The sequence below is a fragment of the Cnephaeus nilssonii genome (assembly GCF_951640355.1).
Source record: "Cnephaeus nilssonii genome assembly, chromosome: 17".
In the NCBI taxonomy this organism is placed as follows: Eukaryota; Metazoa; Chordata; class Mammalia; order Chiroptera; family Vespertilionidae; genus Cnephaeus; species Cnephaeus nilssonii.
In genome coordinates, this window is record NC_137088.1 from 52,956,321 (window position 1) to 52,976,205 (window position 19,885).

At 53.3% G+C, this 19,885-nt stretch overlaps 1 protein-coding gene across 3 annotated transcripts in view; it reads right to left on the minus strand.

Annotated features, from left to right (window-relative positions):
* LRIG1 (leucine rich repeats and immunoglobulin like domains 1) overlaps positions 1 to 19,885 on the minus strand; it is a 107,965-nt gene that overhangs the window by 7,465 nt on the left and 80,615 nt on the right. For all 3 annotated transcript variants that reach the window (XM_079795778.1, XM_079795777.1, XM_079795776.1), the window contains 7 exons: positions 19,364 to 19,507; positions 16,690 to 16,833; positions 15,644 to 15,787; positions 14,838 to 14,918; positions 11,771 to 11,842; positions 11,039 to 11,110; positions 7,435 to 7,598 (listed from right to left, as the gene is read on the minus strand). In XM_079795778.1, coding sequence (XP_079651904.1) covers positions 7,435 to 7,598; positions 11,039 to 11,110; positions 11,771 to 11,842; positions 14,838 to 14,918; positions 15,644 to 15,787; positions 16,690 to 16,833; positions 19,364 to 19,507 — 821 coding nt within the window. The remainder of the gene's footprint in view (positions 1 to 7,434; positions 7,599 to 11,038; positions 11,111 to 11,770; positions 11,843 to 14,837; positions 14,919 to 15,643; positions 15,788 to 16,689; positions 16,834 to 19,363; positions 19,508 to 19,885) is intronic.

Below are 19,885 nucleotides of genomic sequence, written 5' to 3' on the forward strand. Positions count from 1 at the left end.
TAACAGAGTCAGGAACTACTGGGTGAGACTGCACAGACCTCACCCACAAGCTCTACTCTAAAGCACTTGTGAGTGTCAGAACCCAGACCTGTGAAGATATGCACCTGCGTCAAAGCAAGGAAAGCACTAGCCAAAGGGTCAACTGCTTCAGAATTCTGGGAAAAAGTGATTTTATCCCCAAAGACTCCACCAGAGGCTACAACAACCCACGGGGTGTGGATCCAGGAAATGCATGAATCTCTAGAAGAAAAGTGAGCTTTGTGGCATTTTCTCCCGCTCTCCAGCTCTGTGGCATCCTGGAAGCCCAGCCGCTTAGCAATCACTGAGGCAGGATGGTTTGGAGCCTCCCCTGGGCCCACCCTCAGGGTGTGTTTATCTGGCGGAGGCCCTGTGCTCAGCAGGGGGAGCCCACCCTGAGGGCATCTGATGAAAGCAGCAGCCCGCTGGCAGTGACACCATTGGGGCACCAAGAGGCTGGCCAGAAACGGAAATGGAAAACCAGGTGAGTGCAGTGCTGCAGGGCTTGGAAGAGGCCGCCATGTTCCTGAGGACCGAGAACGCATGTGCAGGGCTGTGCCCCCAGCAAGGGCCTGGAGGCCCAGTTCCTCTGCAGCCGGCCCCAACAAGATCCGTGCAAACGGAGTGATGCTGCGCAAAGGGCGGAGACTTCCTGGCTGACGTGACTTAAGGATGTAACCAGGGAGAGACTCCAGTGGCTGCACGGAACAGGCTTTCTAACGTCCGTCCAGAAAGTCACTGAACAAAGAAACTAATTAACCGGACAACAGTAAACCCTGGGGGAGAGAGGAACACGGATTCACATTATTTCAAATGTTCGGTTTTCAACAAAAAACTACAAAACACACAAAGAAACAGGAGAAAAAAGTCAACAGACAAGGTCCTCAAGGAAGCTCTTGGCTTTAGTAAAGAAAGACCTTAACCTTTTGCACTCGGATGTCGAGTGTGACTCGACACGGTTAGCATTGGTAGCAGCTCGTATGTCGAGCCACACTGGACACGTAGTTTCACCGCGGGGGGGAAGGGGGATTTTTGTCTATTTTTCCAGTATCTTTTCTTGTTTTCATTAGCATGAAAGGACAAGTAAAATGTAAATGCCGTCTCAACTGATGCCACCACCTAAGCTTCACCAATGGCATCTTCAAAGGCTATTTGTTTCTAAGACACATCAGTCACGTGAAAAAGGTTAGACCAGTACACTAACTTCCAGGGGTAGATTATTATCCACTAACTTAGAGCAACGTTTAGATGGAAAGCTCCATATAATCACACCTCACCCTAACAAAAAACACAAAGATTGTGTTGTTTGTTCTAACAGAAAAATCAAAGGAGGAAGAAGAGAGACGATTTATATTTGCGAAACATGTGAATGTAAACCAGGTCTTCATGTGGGTGAATGTTTCAAAAAATATCACACCATGAAAAAGTATAGAGATTAAAATTACTCTTTGAATGTATCAATAATCTGAAATATAAAAAAAATCCAAATAAATAAGTTTGTATGAAAAGAAACTCGTTTTTTATTCTATTGCCGCGCTTTGTAAAATCTGAGGTATTTAAAAAATTAAATCCTGAGTAGAATAAAGGAATCGAGAAAAAAGCAAGCGAGTGCAAAGGGTTAAATGGGCTTTGTAAATATGTTCAAAGAACTAAAGGAAACCAGGTCTAAGAAAATTAAAGGAAAGTATGCAAATACTTTCCCACCAAATAAAGAATACCAATAAAGACATATAGATTGCAAACATGAACCAAATCTAAGTGTGAAGTTTAAAAGTACAATAACTGAAATGGAAAACTCACTACAAGGGCTCAAGAGCCAAGCTAAGTGGGCAGAAGAGTCAGTAAACTTGAAACAGGTCAATTGAGATAATCCAGTCTGAGAAATGTAAACAAAGGAAGAATGAAGAGAGCCACAGAGGCCTGTGGGATAGCAGGAAGCATAATAACATGCAAATAATGGGAGTTTACGAAGAAGAAAGAAAAGGAACGGAAAGAGTATTTGAAGAAATAATGGCCCCAAACTTTCCATAGTTGGTGAAAAACATGCATCTACACATCCAAGAAGCTCAGCAAATTCCAAATAGAATAAATTCAGAGACCACACCCAGGTGCATCACAGTCAAGCTGCCAACAGAGAATCTTGAAAGCAGCAAGAACAGCAACTCATCACACACAAGGGACCTCAGTAACAGTGACAGCTAATCTCTCACCAGAACCACGGAGGTCAAAGGCAGCGGGAAGAATAGCCAAAGTACTGAAAGAGAGAATGCCAAATAAGAATCCTACATCCGGCAAAACCATCCTTTCAAAAATGAAGGCGAAAGTAAAGCATTCTCAGGTTTAGAAAAAAACAAAAAACCTGAGACAACTCATTGCTACCAGACCTACTTTACAAGAAATACAAAAGGAAATCATTCAGGCTGAGATGAAAGGGTAGGAGCAGAAAAGAGAAGACTCAGAATTTGGAATTAAAGAAGGGACATTACTACCAACTTCACGGCAATGAACAAGAATACAGGGGGCTACTATGAATAACTGCTCACAAATTAGACAACCAGTTTGAAATGCACAAATTCTGAGAAAGACACAAGCTACCAAAAGTGACTGGAGAAGAAATGTATAATTTGAATCGTTCTAACAAGTAAACAGACTGGATTAATAATTTACAAACTTCCCACAAAGAAAAGCCCAGACCTAAAAGGCACTGCTATTGAGCTTCACCAAACATTTAAAGGCGAATTATCACCAATCTATAAACTCTTCCCCAAAAACGTATTAGGAGGGAACACTTCCCAACGCCATTCTCTGAGGCAAGTATTTTATCTGTTAACAAACCAGACAAAAACATCACTAAAAACAAAAAACTATAGACCTTTACAAGTGAAAACAACAAAATCCTCAACAAATATACTAGCAAAACAAATCCCACAACATGTAAAAAGAATCATACAGCATGAACAAGCTGGATTTATCCCAGGAATACAAGGTTGGTTTAACATCCACAAAGGTATTACACCATTTCAAAAAAATAAAAAAGGTATTACACCATTTCAAAAAAATAAAGGTCAAACGCATCAACAGGTGCAAAAAAAAAAAAAAAGCATCTGGCAAAACCCAACACCCTCTCATGAGAAAAGCTGAAATGTTTTTATGAACAAATTATAATTAGAAGGGAATTTCCACAACTTGATAAAGGTCATCTAAGAAAAATCCACAGCTAACATCAGACTTAATGATGAAAGACTGAATGTTTTCCCCTAAGAGCAGAAAAAAAAGACAAGGATGTCTACCCTTACCACTTCTACTCAATAATGTACTGGAGGTTCTAGCCAGAGTAATTAGGCAAAAATAAATAAATAAAATACTTCTTTTCCAGATTGGAAAAGAAATAAAACTTATGTTTTTCCAAATGGCATGATGATCACATATAAAGAAAACCTAAGGAATTTACTGAAAAACTATTAGAACTAATAAATTATTTCAACACAGTTGCAGGATACAAGATCAACATATCAAATTCAATTGCATTTCTATGCTCTAACAATGAAACTTTAAAAATGAAATCAAGAATATCATTTAAAATAGCTCCAGAAAGAATTTTTATAAAGTGTACAATGAAAACCACAAAACACAACTGAAAGAAATTACAGAAGAGCTACAAAACAACAAAACCACACACGAAAAGCCATCCCATCTTCATGAATTATTATTAAGACAGCAATACTCCCCAAATTAATGTACAGGTTCAATGGAATCCCTATTTCAAAATGCCAGTTGTGTCGATTGCAGACTGACAAGCTTATCCAAACAAGAGAACCACAATAGTCAAAACAGTCTTCAAAAAAACCAAAGTGGAGGTCTATGTGGCAACTAAAATCATAAAAGTCTTTAGGTCTTTGTGACCTTGTCTTAGGCAAGTTTCTTAGATATGACATCAAAAGTAGAAATGACAGAAGAAAAAATAGAGAAACTGGACTTTATCAAAATTTAAAACTTTTGTGCCTCACCCATCAAAAAATGAAAAATAATGCACAGGTTGGGATAAAATATTGGCAAATCATATATCTGATGAGGGTCTAGTATCTTGATATATAAAGAACTTTTCAATAAAAAGACAAATGGCCCAATTAAAACATAAGCAAAGGATCTGAATAGCCATTATTCCAAAGCAGATTATATGTGTGTGTGTGTGTGTGTTCAATAAGCATATGAAAACATGATCAACATCAGTCATTAGGGAAATGCAAATCAAAACCACAATGAGCTCTGGCCAGTGTGGCTGTTGGTTGGAGTATCGTCCTGTACACTGAAAGGGGGTGGGTTCGATTCCTGGTCAGGGCACGTACTCAGGTTGTGGGTTCAATCCCCCGTTGAGGCATGTGCAGGAGGCAACTGATCGGTGTTTCTTTCTCCCCACCCCCCACCTCTCTAAAATCAATGAAAAACATATCCTCAAGTGAGAATTAAAAAAACATAGTGCAAAAAAAAAAGAAAACCCACACTGAGACACATCAACTATCCTACCTAATAATAGACAAATATGCAAATTGACCGTACCTTCGCTATGCCCGCGATTGGCCAGGAGGCGCGGGGGGGCGGGACTCTGGGTGGCCGATTGGGCTGGCGGGACACTGAGCTCGCGTAGCCAGCGGCAGCTCGAGCTCAGCGTCTGCGCCATGGCTGTGCTGCGGCACAGAAGGGGCCTCTGGGGCAGTGAGCTCACGTCCCACCGCGGACCATCAAAAGCAGGGGAGCTGGGTGCCTGTCCACTCAGGCACCAGGCCTTTCGGAAGCCTCCGGCGGGGCAGAGGCTTCTGAAAGGCCTGGTGCACCAGCGGACAGGCACCCAGCTCCCCTGTGATCGAAATCGAAAGCGAAAGCGTGTAGGGGACCCTACACGTGCATGATTAAATCATGCACTGGGCCTCTAGTTATAGATAAATTAAGATGTAACAAATGCTGACAAGGATGTGGAAAAACCGAAACCCTCATACACTGTTGGTGGCTATGAAATGATGCAGCCACTTTGGAAAACAGTTGGCAGTTCCTCAAAAAGTAAACAGAGTTGCCATATGCCCCAGAAATTCCACTCCTACTTACGTACCCAAAAGAATTCACACAAAACTTGGACACAAATATTCATAGCAGCATTATTTACAATAACCAAAAAGAGGAACAACCTAAATGTCCATCATTGATAATGGATAAATAACATGTATATCCATACAATGGATTATTACTCAGCCATTTATAAGAATGAAGAACTGATACATGCTAAAAAATTATGCTATGAAAAAAGCCAGGCACAAAAGACCACATGTTGTACGGCTCCATTGACGTGAAACATCAAGAACACATAAAACACAGAGCTGGAAGCAGAGCGGCGGCGCGGGACCGGGGGACACGGAGCACATTTAGGGGTGATGAACACCTTTTAGAATGAATAGTGAGGGTTACACAACTTCTCAATATTCTAAAAACCACTGAATTGTACACTTTACAGGGGTGAACTTTATGGTATAAAAATTCTATTTATCTTTTAAAAAACAGCTTTATTGAAATGGAATTCACCTGTTTAAAGTATATAATTCCATGGTTTTTAGTACATTCACAAATATGTACAACCGTCATCACAGTCCATTTTAAAAACATTTTCACCACCTCCAAAAGAAACCCCATACCTGTTGGCTACCATCCCTTCTCCCACCGTCCCTCCCAGTCCTCGCAACCACTAATCTGCTTGCCACCTGTACTGGTTTTCCTATTTATGTGACTGCAATCCTACAACATGTGGTCTTTTGTGAGGTGCATCTGTGTTGTATGACTGACTCCCTCTTTCATGGCCCAATGACATTCCCCTGCGTGGCTACGCTGCATTGTATCTACCCACCCGTCACCGGGCGGGCACTGGCTGGTTCCGCTTTTCGGCTGTTCCGAGTACTGTTGCTGTGAACCTGCGTGCACAGGTGTTCGTGTGGACGTCCGTTTCCATCTCTCCCGAGCAGGGAGCTAAGAGTAGAATTACTGTTCGGTTGTTTGAGGAACTGACAGACCGTCTCCAAGCGGCTGCACCATTTCCCTCCCACCTGCATGCAGGGGGCTCCCTCTCTCCTCACCCGCACCCTCACTTGTTATCTGAACTGATTCCTGCGATGCCTCTAGTGGGTGTGATGCTCACATCTCAACTGTATAAAAAAGGAATGGGAGACTAGCACAGAGCTTGCACCTTTGCTCCCTGCCAGTGTTTCCATGGCTCCCACCCACACCTGATGACGCCTGGGTGGGAGCCCAAGGGGTAAGAGGTGCTACAACCCAGAACATGTGACATACAAAGGGAAAGGAAAGGGAGAGGGCAGAGAGCACTGACCATTCCGGTGCCCTAAGGACCAGACCCTGAGGAGCACTCGGCACACAGCCACCTGCCCCTGGGGTGGGAGTGACGTGCAGCCCACCTTCTGCAAGGTGCTCGGAAGACTGATGAGTAAGAAAAGCTGCTACCAAGTTGGCAGGGTCTTTAAGGCTGTACTGGACTGATGGGGAGAAAGCCGGGGGGGAGGCACACGGCTATGGCTGTGCGCACAAAGTAGGACCAAAAAGTAGCCCACAGGGGCCCCCATATCACTAGGGGTGCTCCTGGTTATGATCACCAGAGCAGAGACCAGAGCTCAGGCAGACGGGGAGGACCGATGGAGGCAGCTGGACTCATGCTGGCCCACTGATCCAAGCAGGCCTGGGGGGCCCCCCAAAGCTGGCCCCCCCCCCCGCGCCTCGCTGGTCCCTCCCCCTCGACTCGCTCCTGCTCAGAGCACAGACCAGGAACAGCTCACAAGTGGTCATTCTCGGACCACGTCTCCCTGGCCACTGCATTATTCCTATCTGCGCTGGAGCCCAACCACCCCTGGGCCAAAGGCAAGAGCTGCGTTCCAACAATCAGAAGGAAAAAGAATTTCAAGCTACAAGTGCAGATTCAGTGGTTTGAGAAACAGCAAGAGGGCAAGTCAACATTAAGGAATTATTTTTACTACAGCGCGTGTTCTCCTGGGACTCGTTCTTCCTGCATTTAACCTTTCATTCTTGGGGTTGGAAAGAAACACATTAAAACCCAGCCCCAGACACTGAGCAAATCCACAGCACACCGGGCACCAGAGCCCTCCTGAAATAACAGCCTATCTTCCTGTAACTGATTCCTCTGATTTGTAACTGAACCAGCCCACTCCCTGCCGCCTAAAGCGTGGACTCCAAGAACCACATCAGGTGGCGGCCTTGCCGTAAATACCACGTGTGGTTTCAGTGGGAGGCAAGCAGCACCCGGCGGCTGATGGGAACCACGCTGGGCTTCGCTCTGGTCACAGGAACCACCCCTGACGAGCTCCTGGCTCCGCGCCCGGCACGGGAGACGACCGCAGACGGGCTTACCACACACGAAGCTCTCCAGGGGCACCGAGAAGATGCTCCGTCCCCGCAGCGCTTCCGGGTGGGCGCAGGTGGCGGCCACGGAGGCCTGCAGCGTCCGGCCCAGCAGCCACGGGGGCAGCCACCGGAGCTGGCAGTCACACAGGAAGCTCTCGCTGCTGATGCGGCTGCAAGAGAAACGGAGATGCTCTCAGCGCAACCGCGACCCGTCGCCCGGTCAGCTTCTGCCGTTCCCTCCCGGTCCCTCTGCAGCCGCAGGCCATCGACCTGGAGATGCTGATAAAACGCAGCTTCCGGCTGCGGAGCTGGGTGGACCCCTGACCCGGCACCTAACACGCTCGGGGTGACGCTGACACGCGGGCCCGAGGACCACGTGCCCAGCACCAGCCGCTCAGACACGTCCCCCGACAGCCACGCTCGCGCTCCGGCCTCAGAGAGCAGGGCTCCTGGTGAACAAGGGAGCCGCCAGGGGCCTGGGACCGCGGTCTCAGTGCTGCACCGACTCTGCGGAGGCGCCACCCCTACACGCCTGCTCCTTGTCGGTGGCAGGGCTGCGTGTTTGCTCGGAGGGCGGCCTGGCCCACGCTCCCGTCCGCCTGCGCCTCTGCACCAGCACAGGGAGGCCCGCGGCCCCGCGCCCAAAGAGTGAGCTCGCCGCGCTGCCGGGGCCTGGGAATGCGCCACTTTGGTTTTGTGAGGCTCCAACCAAAACAGAGAACATTTTCATTTTCATTTCTCAGCAATTGAGGGTCCGCTTTTAAACAGAAATCGGAATCGCCATCTCTGGACATTGCTTCCTGAGGAGTCACTCGAAGATAAGCCAACCCCGGGTCTCACTGCCCGTTCCCGGGGCCCGAGACGCCGGGGCTCCTGGTCACACACCGTCCCCCGGACACGCGTGCTGGAAACTCCAAGCATCACACGGGCCAACATCATGCCATCCGCCTCCGTCTCACCCCCCACCTTCCTCAGGCCACACGACGCACCAGGCCAGGCTGGTGCTCCCTCGTTTCCCTCTGGCGGCGAGGAGTCGGGGCCTGGTCACAGCCAGGGAGCGACGCTGAGGCCGGAAAGCCACGTTACACCTTCGCTTCCCGCCCGCGCCTGCCTCCCCCGTTAGCTGGGCATCTTCGCTGACTAAGCTTACTTGGGGAAGTATCTTTTTAAAGACAGAACAATTGCCTCAAAGCCATTATAAGTGCGACCCTTGCCCGGGTCAAACCTTCAAATCAGCATTAGCTTTAATCTTTACTTGGTGGGCAGGCAGCTCTGTGCTTAGACCTCGGGGGGCTGTTCTGCTGAAGAGTCAACGGCCTGGCGATGAGCAGAGGGGAGCGCTCCCTGACAGAAGCTCAGGGGTCACCCCAGGGAGGGGATCTGGGTGCCGCCCCTTCCTCTCAAGCAGCAGGAAAGCCTGGTGCTCGGACACGAACGTCCAGCCAGACACTGGGCCTTCCCTGTGCGGCGCTCGGCACCCCGTGGGGGACGGGACAGATTCCATCTGAGCCACAGGAACAAACTGGGACATCGTCCTGGGTGAGAGACGTGTGTGGAAAGGGTCAAGCCTCACACCACACACTCAGCATCTTTGCTGGCCCTGCATCCCATCCCGAGGATTTCCCCATCCTCCACAATGAAGCCCCCTCGGGAGCCCAGGCCGCAAAAACCACCGGCGCTCGGCGGAGAGCGCTTTCCGAAGGACCAACAGGACGGGGGCGGGGGGGGGGGGGGGGGCGCTGGGCCCTGGCCTCCGTCCACACACACGAGTTGCTGCAAAGAAAGGCTGGGCTGAGACTGGACAAGGACACTGCCAGCGACCCGAGGCCCTGCACACTGAACGCCCACCGCCCCAACTCCAAGCGCGGCCCCGCCAACGTCCTCGGCGGCCGCCGCCAGCCGTCCCAGCGCTCTGTTCTGCGGCTCCCTCGTGCATTTCTGACTCCAGCTCAGAGTGTGTTTCTCATCATCACTGTGGAAATTTACCCAGAGGATGACTCAGCGCACAGTACAACCTGCCTTCATCTGATGGGGAAGAAAATGACCAAGTGGAATTCCTGTTTCCCCAGCAGAAGGCTGGGCCCAGGGCCAGGCACAGCTGGTCCACGCAGGACTGAGGGGAACGCAGGCAGAGGGCCAAGCTGTGCCTCCGGCCCGCAGATGCGGGGGTGGGAGGGCCGCGTCCCGCACCTGGAAGGGTCTAGCTGCTTCCAACGAGAACACTGTCCCAGGAAACTGGGATTTTTAGAAGGCCAAAAGGGACATCTTATCTCCCTGTCCTTCCCTTTCTCTCAAATATCCTCTTCCACTTACTTAGATATTTTTAATATTATAGTTGAAAAGTTTCAAAAACAGAAAGGTTAGAAGAAATGTAACATAAACACTCACGTACTCACCGCTTAGACCAGTGATGGGCAACCTTTTGAGCTAGGTGTGTCAAACTTCGCCAAAAAACTGAGCATAACTCGGGTAGTGTGTCACTTTGAGGAAAAAACTAACTCCAAGACTCTAGTCGCAAATGTTTCATCCTCAGGAGCAGCAAATGTTTCATCCTCGGCATGCGGCCGCGTGTCATCAGAAATCACTACGCGTGTCAGTGCTGACACGCGTGTCATAGGTTCGCCATCACTGGCCTAGACTTTACAATCAACGCCCGGCTCTATGTGCAACGTCACACCTCTGTCCGTGTGCCCATCCTCCCACGCACTCCCGCTCTAACTTAGGACACTCTGAAAAGCGCCTACTGGACGGACTGGAACCTCACAGTCAAGTCACACCACGAGGGTGTCGCCAGGGCGTGCTCCCGCTCTGTTCCCTACGCCCCTGCCTGCCTGCCTGCCTGCCTGCAATCTAGGCCTCCAGCGGTCCTCCTGTGAGAACCACAGCCACACCTCAGGGAACCAACGTGGCGGCCAGGACTTACTGGCCACAGCACCAGATTTCTGCGCAGGAAGAAGGAAGGAACATGGGAACCGCCGCCCAGATCCCGAGACCAGCTCCTTTGCCACAGACAGGACACAGGTGAGCTCTCGCCGTCACCCATGGGCCTACGATGACAGCCCACAGCACAGCACCACACCGTGAACTCCAGGGGCCTTGGACCCGGACGTCCCACAGTAACCTCTGCCCTGCTCACAGCCCACATCCTTTAAAGCAGCCACTCGACACAGACCCTTCGTTTTAAGCAAACCCAGAAGATGAAATCGTGTCCCTGTCCTAATTAAAGGGGTGACTGCATGGTCTAGAGAGCTCGTGTCCCGTGACTTAGAGCAGCGCTGGTCAAGCACAGCTGGGCCACCTCTTCTAAACCCAGCTGCCTGGCACCCGGCCCCGCCCATCTCACATACCATTTACGGCCACCACCCGCTACGGCCAGTCTGCACTGCCCAGACAGACCCCATGGCACCCAGAGCTGGAAACCGCTGGAATGTGGTGTGCTTACCCCTGGTCCAGAGTAACCCCACAGGGAATCTTTGTAAAAGGAAATTTAACTTAAACACAATGGTAAGTGATAACAACTATTACATAAGATGAGGCACAATCCAAATAAGGCATTTCTTGCTCTGAAACTGCTGGTGCTAACGGGGGGCCCAGAACCCCAGGTACTCACAGCTCTTTGAGGTTCTTCATCTTCGCAAAGGCATCAAACTGGACAGACCTGATCGCATTCTCGCCGAGGTTCCTGCAAAAGAACACTCTTTACTGAGGCAGAGAGCGCCAGGGGCTCGGGGTTTCAGGACAGCCTGGCTGTGCAGGGAGCCTCGGGGGGAGCAGACCCGTGTCCGGCCTGGATTCCACTGTCCGTGCTCTTTTCACAGAGATGGGCAGGAGCACGGGGAAGAACTCTGGAACCAAGCCAGCCTTCGGGGGAGCGAGAGCCAGGAGAGGCCTGCTCACCACCCAACAGGCAGACCTCTCCAACGGGTCAGCCTGGACCACAGGCAAGACGCACCTAGAATCCAGCCCTGGAGCCACCCTCCTCGGAACCACGAGGAGAAAACCTCCCGCGAAGCTCTCTGAAGCCACTGCAGCGGCGATGCCAGGCTGGGCCGGGCCAGGCCCTGGAGTGTGGAGGGGCCGGGCCGGGCTGGGGCAGGGCAGGAGGTGGAGGGCACTTATCCATCGCCGACTGCATTAACTGGGAGCTCACCCCGGGTCGTGTGCAGAGCAACTGCTCCAGGCACAGGCAAATAAAGGCCAGGGCTGAAGCTGACTTATAACGAGAAGGAAGCAGCTGGCGTTTCTGATCGCCTGCGTCTCAGCTTATAACTGTGGTTAAGTGGCCAGTGGCTCCCGAGCCGCACTTGGTGGCCGGGTAGGGAAGGTCTGCCCAGGTACTCACAGGTGTTCTAGGCTGTCCAGCCCGGAGAATGCTCTCTTAGCCACCGACTTGATCTTGTTTCCAGACAGAGATCTGCAGTTTCCAAACATCCAAAACGGGGGAGCGGGGGTGGGGGGGGGGGTGGAGACAAAGGAGGGGCGGGAGAAAGAGAACACAATTAGGGCAGTGCTGCCTGATAAGTGTGTCCAGGAGAGGCAGGTGGAAACCTGACCTGCGCTGAGCTCACGGGGCTTCCCCTTTGTGAAAGGAAAGCCTTTGTCTTCATTAGAACTCAGCGGTGATGACAGGCTGGAATTGCCAGAAAGGCCCCTCGCAACATTAAGTGGAAATAACCTGGTCCTGCCTGCCTCTCTCCACGGACCACCCGAGGGTGGGGCTGAAGGTTAGCCGTGGCCGCAGAGGAGCGAGGAAGCCGTCAGAGACGGAAATGAAAACTCAGAACCAAATGCCACCGACTTCTGAAAACTGCCTTCTGGATGGAGGTTCCCCAAGGAGGCAGGGGGGGGGGGGGGGGGTCACGGAGATGGCGCCCTAGTCCGCACCTGGGCCCCAGGGAGCTGGGACCTGCCTCGGAGCCCTCGGGGCCTGCAGGTGCAGCGCCTTGGCCTCTTGAGCAAGAACCCAGATTGTCAATGGCGCCCATGGACCAGGCTCACCACGTCCCCGCAGAGGTGTTCTCAAAGGTCAGCCTCCTGTCTCCTGCCTGGACCCTGGGCCGCCCACCCGCTGGGGGGCTCCTGCTTCCAGCCAATTCCCTCCCAAACTCAGCAGCGACGGCTGAGTTTTCTTAGGAATCACGATCTGACACAGGAAGGCTGTGCAATGCATAGGAAAGCTTGTTTCTGGGGTGGGGGCGGGGGGCCAGCACCTGGAAGATGCTGGACACGGGGACGAAAAGAACCAAGGTCTCAGGGTTCCCTCCTCGTCACCAGGCGCTCTGATGAGAGTCTGTCGCACAGGGAGCTGGCTGCCGAACACGGGGGTCCTGCCGAGCACCTGGGAGCCCCAGGCCCGTTACAGAGGGACTGCTGGGAGTCGACCTCTGGAGATCTGAGCTGCGACCTGGGGGACGACGCCTGGGCGGGCGGGCGGGGAAGGCAAAAGCCGGCCTGGCTCATGCAGGGGGAAAGGGGAGGTTCCTCATCCAGGGTCCACTGAGAATCAGGAGCAAGATCTCAAGTCAGGCCAGCGCCTCCTGCAGACCCACGTGAAGACTGGGACCCACAAGAAAAACGCAGCCCCAGACCTCCCTGAAAGGACAAAAGGCAGAAAACACAGCCTTGAAGAAATCCAAGGACGCGGGCAGCCCGATGGGCCCAGCTCCAGCTGAACTGCAAGGGCCCTGGGGACGTGGCAAGCCCCAGGGTGCTCCTTCAGAAGGACGCGATAGATGCAGCCGCCAGCCCGGAGGCGGCGCTGCCTCCGCCTGCTGCCTGGCCACCACGAGCCGAGCCGCGTCTGTCGGGGCTTCCCAAGGCCCCGCCAGGAACACACGCTCCTCTGGAGCCTCTGCTTAAGAACCCCCCCCCCCCCCCCAGCAACTGAGTGTGGCCTTCAGACAAAGCCCGCTGCTGGCCGCCTCCGAGGTGATGGGGCACGGAGGCCAAGACCCCGCTGCCCTCCTTTCTTCCAGAGCAGTCTGCGTGGATGTGAAGTCTCATCCGATGTCCACCACCTCTCAGTCTGCAGCTTGTAATTTACACCAAATAAGCCACGCACACAGATGCCGGTGGCCACGCTAACCAGTGGCCTCCCCTCTTCCTCTGCACCACCCCCCCCCCCCCCCCCCAGCGGAGCAGTAACAGCACCCTGGGCATAAACCCCTCGCCCCGAAGCACCGCCCACCTCGCATTACTCAGCTCCAGGTCCCAGCAAATGTTCTGACTGTGGTGAAATCTGTGCTTATTTCATCCACTAAATACCAGTCACACCGACCTCTTTTACAGCGAGGGCAGGCTGTTGTTTCTAATGGTGACAATAGCAATAAAACAAATTCTCAAGTTCTCAATTACGCAGGGCTGATCACCCAGCTGGTAGATGGAAACAAGGCCCACATTCTCCCCGCAGACATCTGGGGCGGGGGCAGGGCTCCGCTGGCCGAGGACAGCCCTAGGCAAGGCTGCTGTGGAGGACACTCCTGCGCCCATGTGGCAGACCCCCCACTGTGCGTTTTCAGGGAAAAGGACTGACTGGCCTTTGTGAAGAGCTGTCAGAATACAAGGAGACACACAGTCCTCAGCCCACACAGCTTCTGAGTGCAGAAGGTATGACAACCGCTTCTCAAAACACATCAGAAACAACATTCACTGTACACTCCCCGCCCCGGCTCCGGGCCCCGCACCGCTGCTCCCAGATGTCACTTCCCACCCGCCGCCTGCGGTCAGGGGCAGGCTCGGGGCCTCAGGCTTGTCTCCCGGTCTGTCCTCCTCCAAACCCCCCTCGGAGAGGCAGGTGAACAGTGGTAACTGCTCCGGTCCCCACTCCTGCAGAGAGTGCTGGGGAGACACGTGGGTGAGTGCCACCCTGCCACCCACCAGCCTCGTGGTCTTGGGCAAATCCCTCCAGTTGTTTCCTCAACTACAGAAAAGCCGCACGACAGCCTGCCCGCCCTCGTGGACTGTTAGATGTAACACGCACGGCCTTACAGAACGACTGGCCAAGTCTAGGAACTCAGAAGAACAAAGCCAAACAGCAGACACCTCGAATGGAAAACAGCTACTACATTGCCCTTGTGAATGGCTCTGTTGAAAATTATGATCGACAACAAAAATACCGATTCAAGACTCGCTTTACACATTTCACACAATTTCTAGAAACTGAGGAAGAGGTTAAGACTCCTTTGTGCAAAGAACAATGGAAAACTTGGCTGTTTTCACATCAGTTCTAAATGGGGTGGGGGAGACGCTGACAGGCCCTAAAGAAACCACGCCCAGGCCCACAGGAGAGCACTGGCCAGAGAAGCTGGGAGTACGTCTCCCGCTCTCCTCAGATTTCTCTTCCCAAACCAACGCCAGCCAGCTCGCCCTGGCTGCGCCGGGACCCAGGAGACGTCGGACGCGATACTCACAGCTTGCTGAGGCTGTCGAGCCCCGTGAACGCGCCACTCGTGTCCTCTATTGTGCCCGAGATCTCGTTATGGCCCAGGTCCCTGGGGAAGACAGACAGACAGCTCACCACCCAGTTCTCAACTCGGTCTTCACGTGAAGTGGAGGACAGACTGACACCCAGCTGCCACGTGAGGCTGAAACATCGAAGTGTATTCTGGGCGCCCAGCTGCGACACTCGAGGGAGAGAAGCGGCCGCTGAGCCGTGCGGTGAGGCCTGGCTTTCCCAGCTTCCCGCAGGCCTGACTCGCGTTGAGCAAGCAGCTCCCCCACCTCATCTGCTCCCCGTGGGCCGGGGCCGGGGCCGGGGCCGGGAAGGAGGGTTGCAGACAAGCCTGGTTTGTGTCCACCCAGAGAGCGGACACCTGGCCCGGTACTGAGTCAGGTTTCCATCTGCTCTCTCCCCAACCAGAGACCCTTTTCTTTTTCTTTTCTCTTTAGTCCTCACTGAGACATGCTAATTGACTTTTAGAGAGAGGGGAAGGGTGAGAGAGAGAAGCACCTATGTGAGAGAGCATCGACTGGCTGCCTTCTGTACTTGCCCTGACCGGGAATTGAACCCACAACCTTTCAGTACATGGGTCGACACTCCCACCAGTTCTTTTCCAGCTGATTATATAAAGGTGTGAGACTGCGCACTGAACAGGTCTGTTCTGGGTCCAATTCTGACTGGGAGCTGGTGAAAGGGGCCTCAACGAAGCAGCTGGCTGCCCACCTGCCTCCCAGTGGGGGCCCCTCCACCCACCCCCCACAGTGCAGTGAGACGTACAAGACACGCAGGTTTCTGAGTCCCTTGAAGGCGCCTTCTGCAATGTGGCTGATGGAATTGTGGTTGAGGCGCAGGATGCTCAAGCTACTGAGGTCGGCCAGGCTCCCCTCGTCCAGCCGGGTGAGGTTGTTGAAGGACAGAGTCCTGTAGAGGGAGAGACCGGGGGGGGGGGGGGTAGCAATGTCACTGAGGTTGCCCAGGTTCCCTCTCCCCTCCTGGGCATCAGCCATGGCAGCAGGTGAAAGGGGCCTCAACCAAGACTGGAACTGAGAAACCTTGCACTTATTAAGCTGAAGTAACAGACGCAATGAGGATCCACTTTCTTCCTCCAGAACAACCATCTTTTAGAGCTGGGGCAGGAGCAGGGCAGGGGCATGTCCACCCGGCCGCCCGCCCAGAGAAGCCTCGCGCCGTCTCAGGGACCTTGGACACCAGCGCGGGCTCCCGGGCCCAGCAGGGCCTGTCGGGGAGTCTCCCAAAGGGACGAGGGGCCGTCTGTCTCAGTAAAACGCAGTCACAGGCACAGGCGCCTCGCCACCAGGCCAGGGCAGGGGACCTGGGGGGGAAGGGGAGGAGCCAGCGCGGCGACCTGGCTACACGCAGGAAAGCAGAGACCGCGAGGGCATGTAAATCGTCGCCATCTCTCAGGCCCACAGTCCTTTCTGTGTTTGAGCCCAAGAAACCCCTTCCCGAAAGAAGTCCGTGTTCCTTGTAGCCATTAATGTGCAGCAGCTCTGTGAACAGCTGCCACGAGAACCTCCTGCAGCTGCCCGGACCCTCTCCAAGCCCAGGCGGCCGAGGCTACCCCTGGGGAACAGAGGGAGGGGAGCAGGAAGGGTCCAGCTCAAACCACTGAGGTCTGCAGCCTCGGGGTCCTGCTCCTGGCCTGGTGCTGGGCCCTGACCTCCCTGCTGACAGGCCAGTGCCTCCTCTGAGCCCTGCCCGCCTGAGCCCACCCCGCCCACTGAGCTGCGGACGCGCCAGGCCTCCAGCCACGCCAGGCAGGCAGTGTCTAATCGGCACAGTGCACAGCGGGCGACACTCACAGCTCGTGCAGCTTCTGGCAGAAGCTCCAGCCGTCGCGGTTGATGCGGGAGATGGAGTTGTTGCCGAGGTGGAGCTGGTGCAGGGCCGTGAGGCCATAGAGCGAGCCGCTGTTCACCTCCACCAGGCTGTTGTGCTCCAGGTGCCTGCAACGACAGCCACATGCGTGATGGAGGAGGCGGCCCCGGCCACTCCCCACGGCCAGAGCAGGGGGCTGGCGCCCAGGACCCGACACCGCAGAGCCACTGGTCGGCACCAAGGACCCAATAACAGTACACGAGGGTGCGCGTGTGTACGCACGCGTGTAGGACAAGACAGGCAAACCCAAACAGATGATGGTGAGTGTCCAGGCCAAGTTCAGAAGCAAGCACACAAAGGGGCAGATGAGTTGCACACGGAGGGCAGAGCCCATGAAAGAAAAACCTTACAGAGGAGGAAACCGCCAGAGACACAGCTTTAGCTCTGGCGTCAGACCCCTTGGATTTAAATCCCAGTTTTGCTCCTCTGTGAGCTGCATGACCTGGACGTCTGGAAAATGGAGGTACCCCAGAGTCCTACTCCACAGGGCTGCCGAGAGGGACACGAGAAAACACGTCAGAATTCAGCACGGCGCTGGGGGCTCGCGCTTCCGCCAAGAGGAAGCCAGGACACTGCCCCGGCTTCCTGGCCCTGCAGCCTGGCCACGCGCGGCCTGACCCCGGAACAGACGCCCGTCACCACATGTTGCCCCACCTCGTGTTACCAGGACTCGGGGCAGCCACATTCCGCTGTTACCCACCCACTTTCTGCTGCTGCACAAAAGGAAGCACGACGCTTACAACTAACTCAGGCAGCTGATCGCCCAACGTGTGTGGATTTGTTCAACATGAAAACCACATGTGCGGGCAAATCCTCTTTTCAGCTCAGCCCACCCAGCACACAACCACCTAGATGTCAGAGTCTAAAATGACAGTTTTAAGATGTCAAGTGAAAGTGTACTTAAATATGTAAAAACAGGTACACCCGGTCCAGGGCGGGTAGAGAGGGAGAAGCAAAACCACAGTGCTAACGCCATCACTCCTCAGTGTGTGTGAGTGCATGTATGTGCGTGTTTATGTATGTGTGCGAATGTGCATGTATGTGTGTGTTTATGTATGTGTGTGAGTGCATGTATGTGTGTGGATGTGCATGTGTGTATGTGTGAGCATGTATGTGTGTATGTGTGAGTGTATGTGTATGTGTAAGTATATGTATGTGGGTAAGTGTATGTGTGTGTATGTGGTTGCCCAAAGTTCTTGTAATATTGAGCGTGAGGCAACATGTGTGTGGGCATATGAGTGTATGTGACTGAGTGTATGTTTCTATGTGTGTGTGTGTTATGTGTATGTATTTGTGTGTGTATCTGAGTGTATGTCAGCACATGTATGTGAATGTGTGAGCATAAGTGTGTGTGTATATGCGTGTCAGTATGTGTGTGTGAGTGTATATGTGTATGTATATGTATGAGTGTATGTGTATGTATGTGAGTGTATGTCAGTATGTATGTGTTAGTGTGTGTGTATGTGAATGTGTGTAAGAGTAATTGTGTTATGTGTGTGTGAACGTTAGAATGTGTATATCTGAGTGTACGTGAGTGTGTCAGCATGTGTTGTGAATGTGTGAGTATATGTGTGTGTATATGAACGTGTGAGTATATGTGTATGTATGAGTGTATGTGTGAGTATGTGTGAATGTGAGTATGTGTGAATGTGTCAGTATGTATGTGTGAGTGTGTGTATGCGAATGTGTGTAAGAGTATGTGTGTATGAATGTAAAAGGCATGGTCGAGAGACAGCACGATGGAATAGGAACTAGAATTGTTGTTGTTTTAGTTGCAAAGAAAACTAATAAAAAAAACACAGTAACATCGTGTGTGGAGACTGGAGGGAGCGGGACAGTGTCTTGAACAAATGAAACCACTGACCATAAAGCAAGACATCTCAGACTGACAAACGGACAGCGGTCAAGTGTCTAACGTGGCACAGCCACCAGCAGGACGACAGCCAGGAAAACTCAAGCAGAGGAATGAGACGTGACCGCCTCTGGGAGCACAAGTCGGGAGGGGACGTGGGCAGGAGGTGGACACCACGCTTTCCTCCCAGTCTGAGCACGTGTGCAACTGCGAGGCAGGTTCCTTCTGACGAACAGTACACAAATGTAAATGTCTGAAACAGAAGCGGGCAGCTGCCTTCTCTGCCCTCTCTGCGTGTTCTTGCGGTTTTGCGTGACTCGGCGGCGGCACGGGCAGCGATGTGCACGTCTGTTCCCTGGACCAAGGGGCAGCTGCACCAATGCCCGATGAGCTCACCAAACGAGCACTCTCCCAGGATGAGCTGGACATGTTGGCCCACATGCACATCAGACTGTCAGACCCCAAACGGGGAAGGGAACGTTCTGTAGGGTGTGGGGTGGGGGAGGGCGTGGGAGGGGAGCCGCGAAGTAGGGGGAGCCCCAGAAGGATGGCCCCCTGTCTTCACTACCTAATGTTCTCACCAAACCCACTAAACTGCCCCGAGATTGTCCTAACCTTCCAGGGAAACACCCTTATCTGGAGTCCCCAAAAACACGGAGTGAGGCCCCGGCGAAGTCCTAGCGGCCCTTGGGCAGAGGGCGATGCAAACAGACCACACAGGCCCCTGGCGCGGCCCGGGCACTCACAGCGCGTGCATCCTGGACAGCCCCCAGAAGGCCCCGTCCGTCAGCCGGCTGATGTTGTTCCGCTGCAGCTTCAGCACCTCCAAGCTGTCCAGCCCCTGGAACGTCAGGCCCTCGATCAGCCGGATCCGATTCCGATTGAGGTCCCTGAAGAGACAAGGCCGGTGGGTTCAGAGCGCCTGGCATGCACCCCTCACCTGCAGCCATCCCCACACAGTCCCTGCTGGGTTTCCAGGCAGCAGGGAAATCCGGGTGGGGGTCCCGGTGGAGCTGGTTTGCAGGGCGCCCACCAGGCAGCCCCCGCACTGCCCGGCCCCAGCCAAGGAACAAAGAGGAGGGGAGAGCGCCTGAGCGAGGGCGCCCATTCCTCCGGGATGGCCGTCTGCAGCGAGGAGGGGCAGGACTCAGGATGCAAACGCCCCGGGTGAGATGCCTCAGCTCGGGAACAAACCCACACCAGACGCCTCACCCAGGAAAAATCTAACCACCGAGACCGAACGGAAGGGACACTTCCCACTGAGGCTC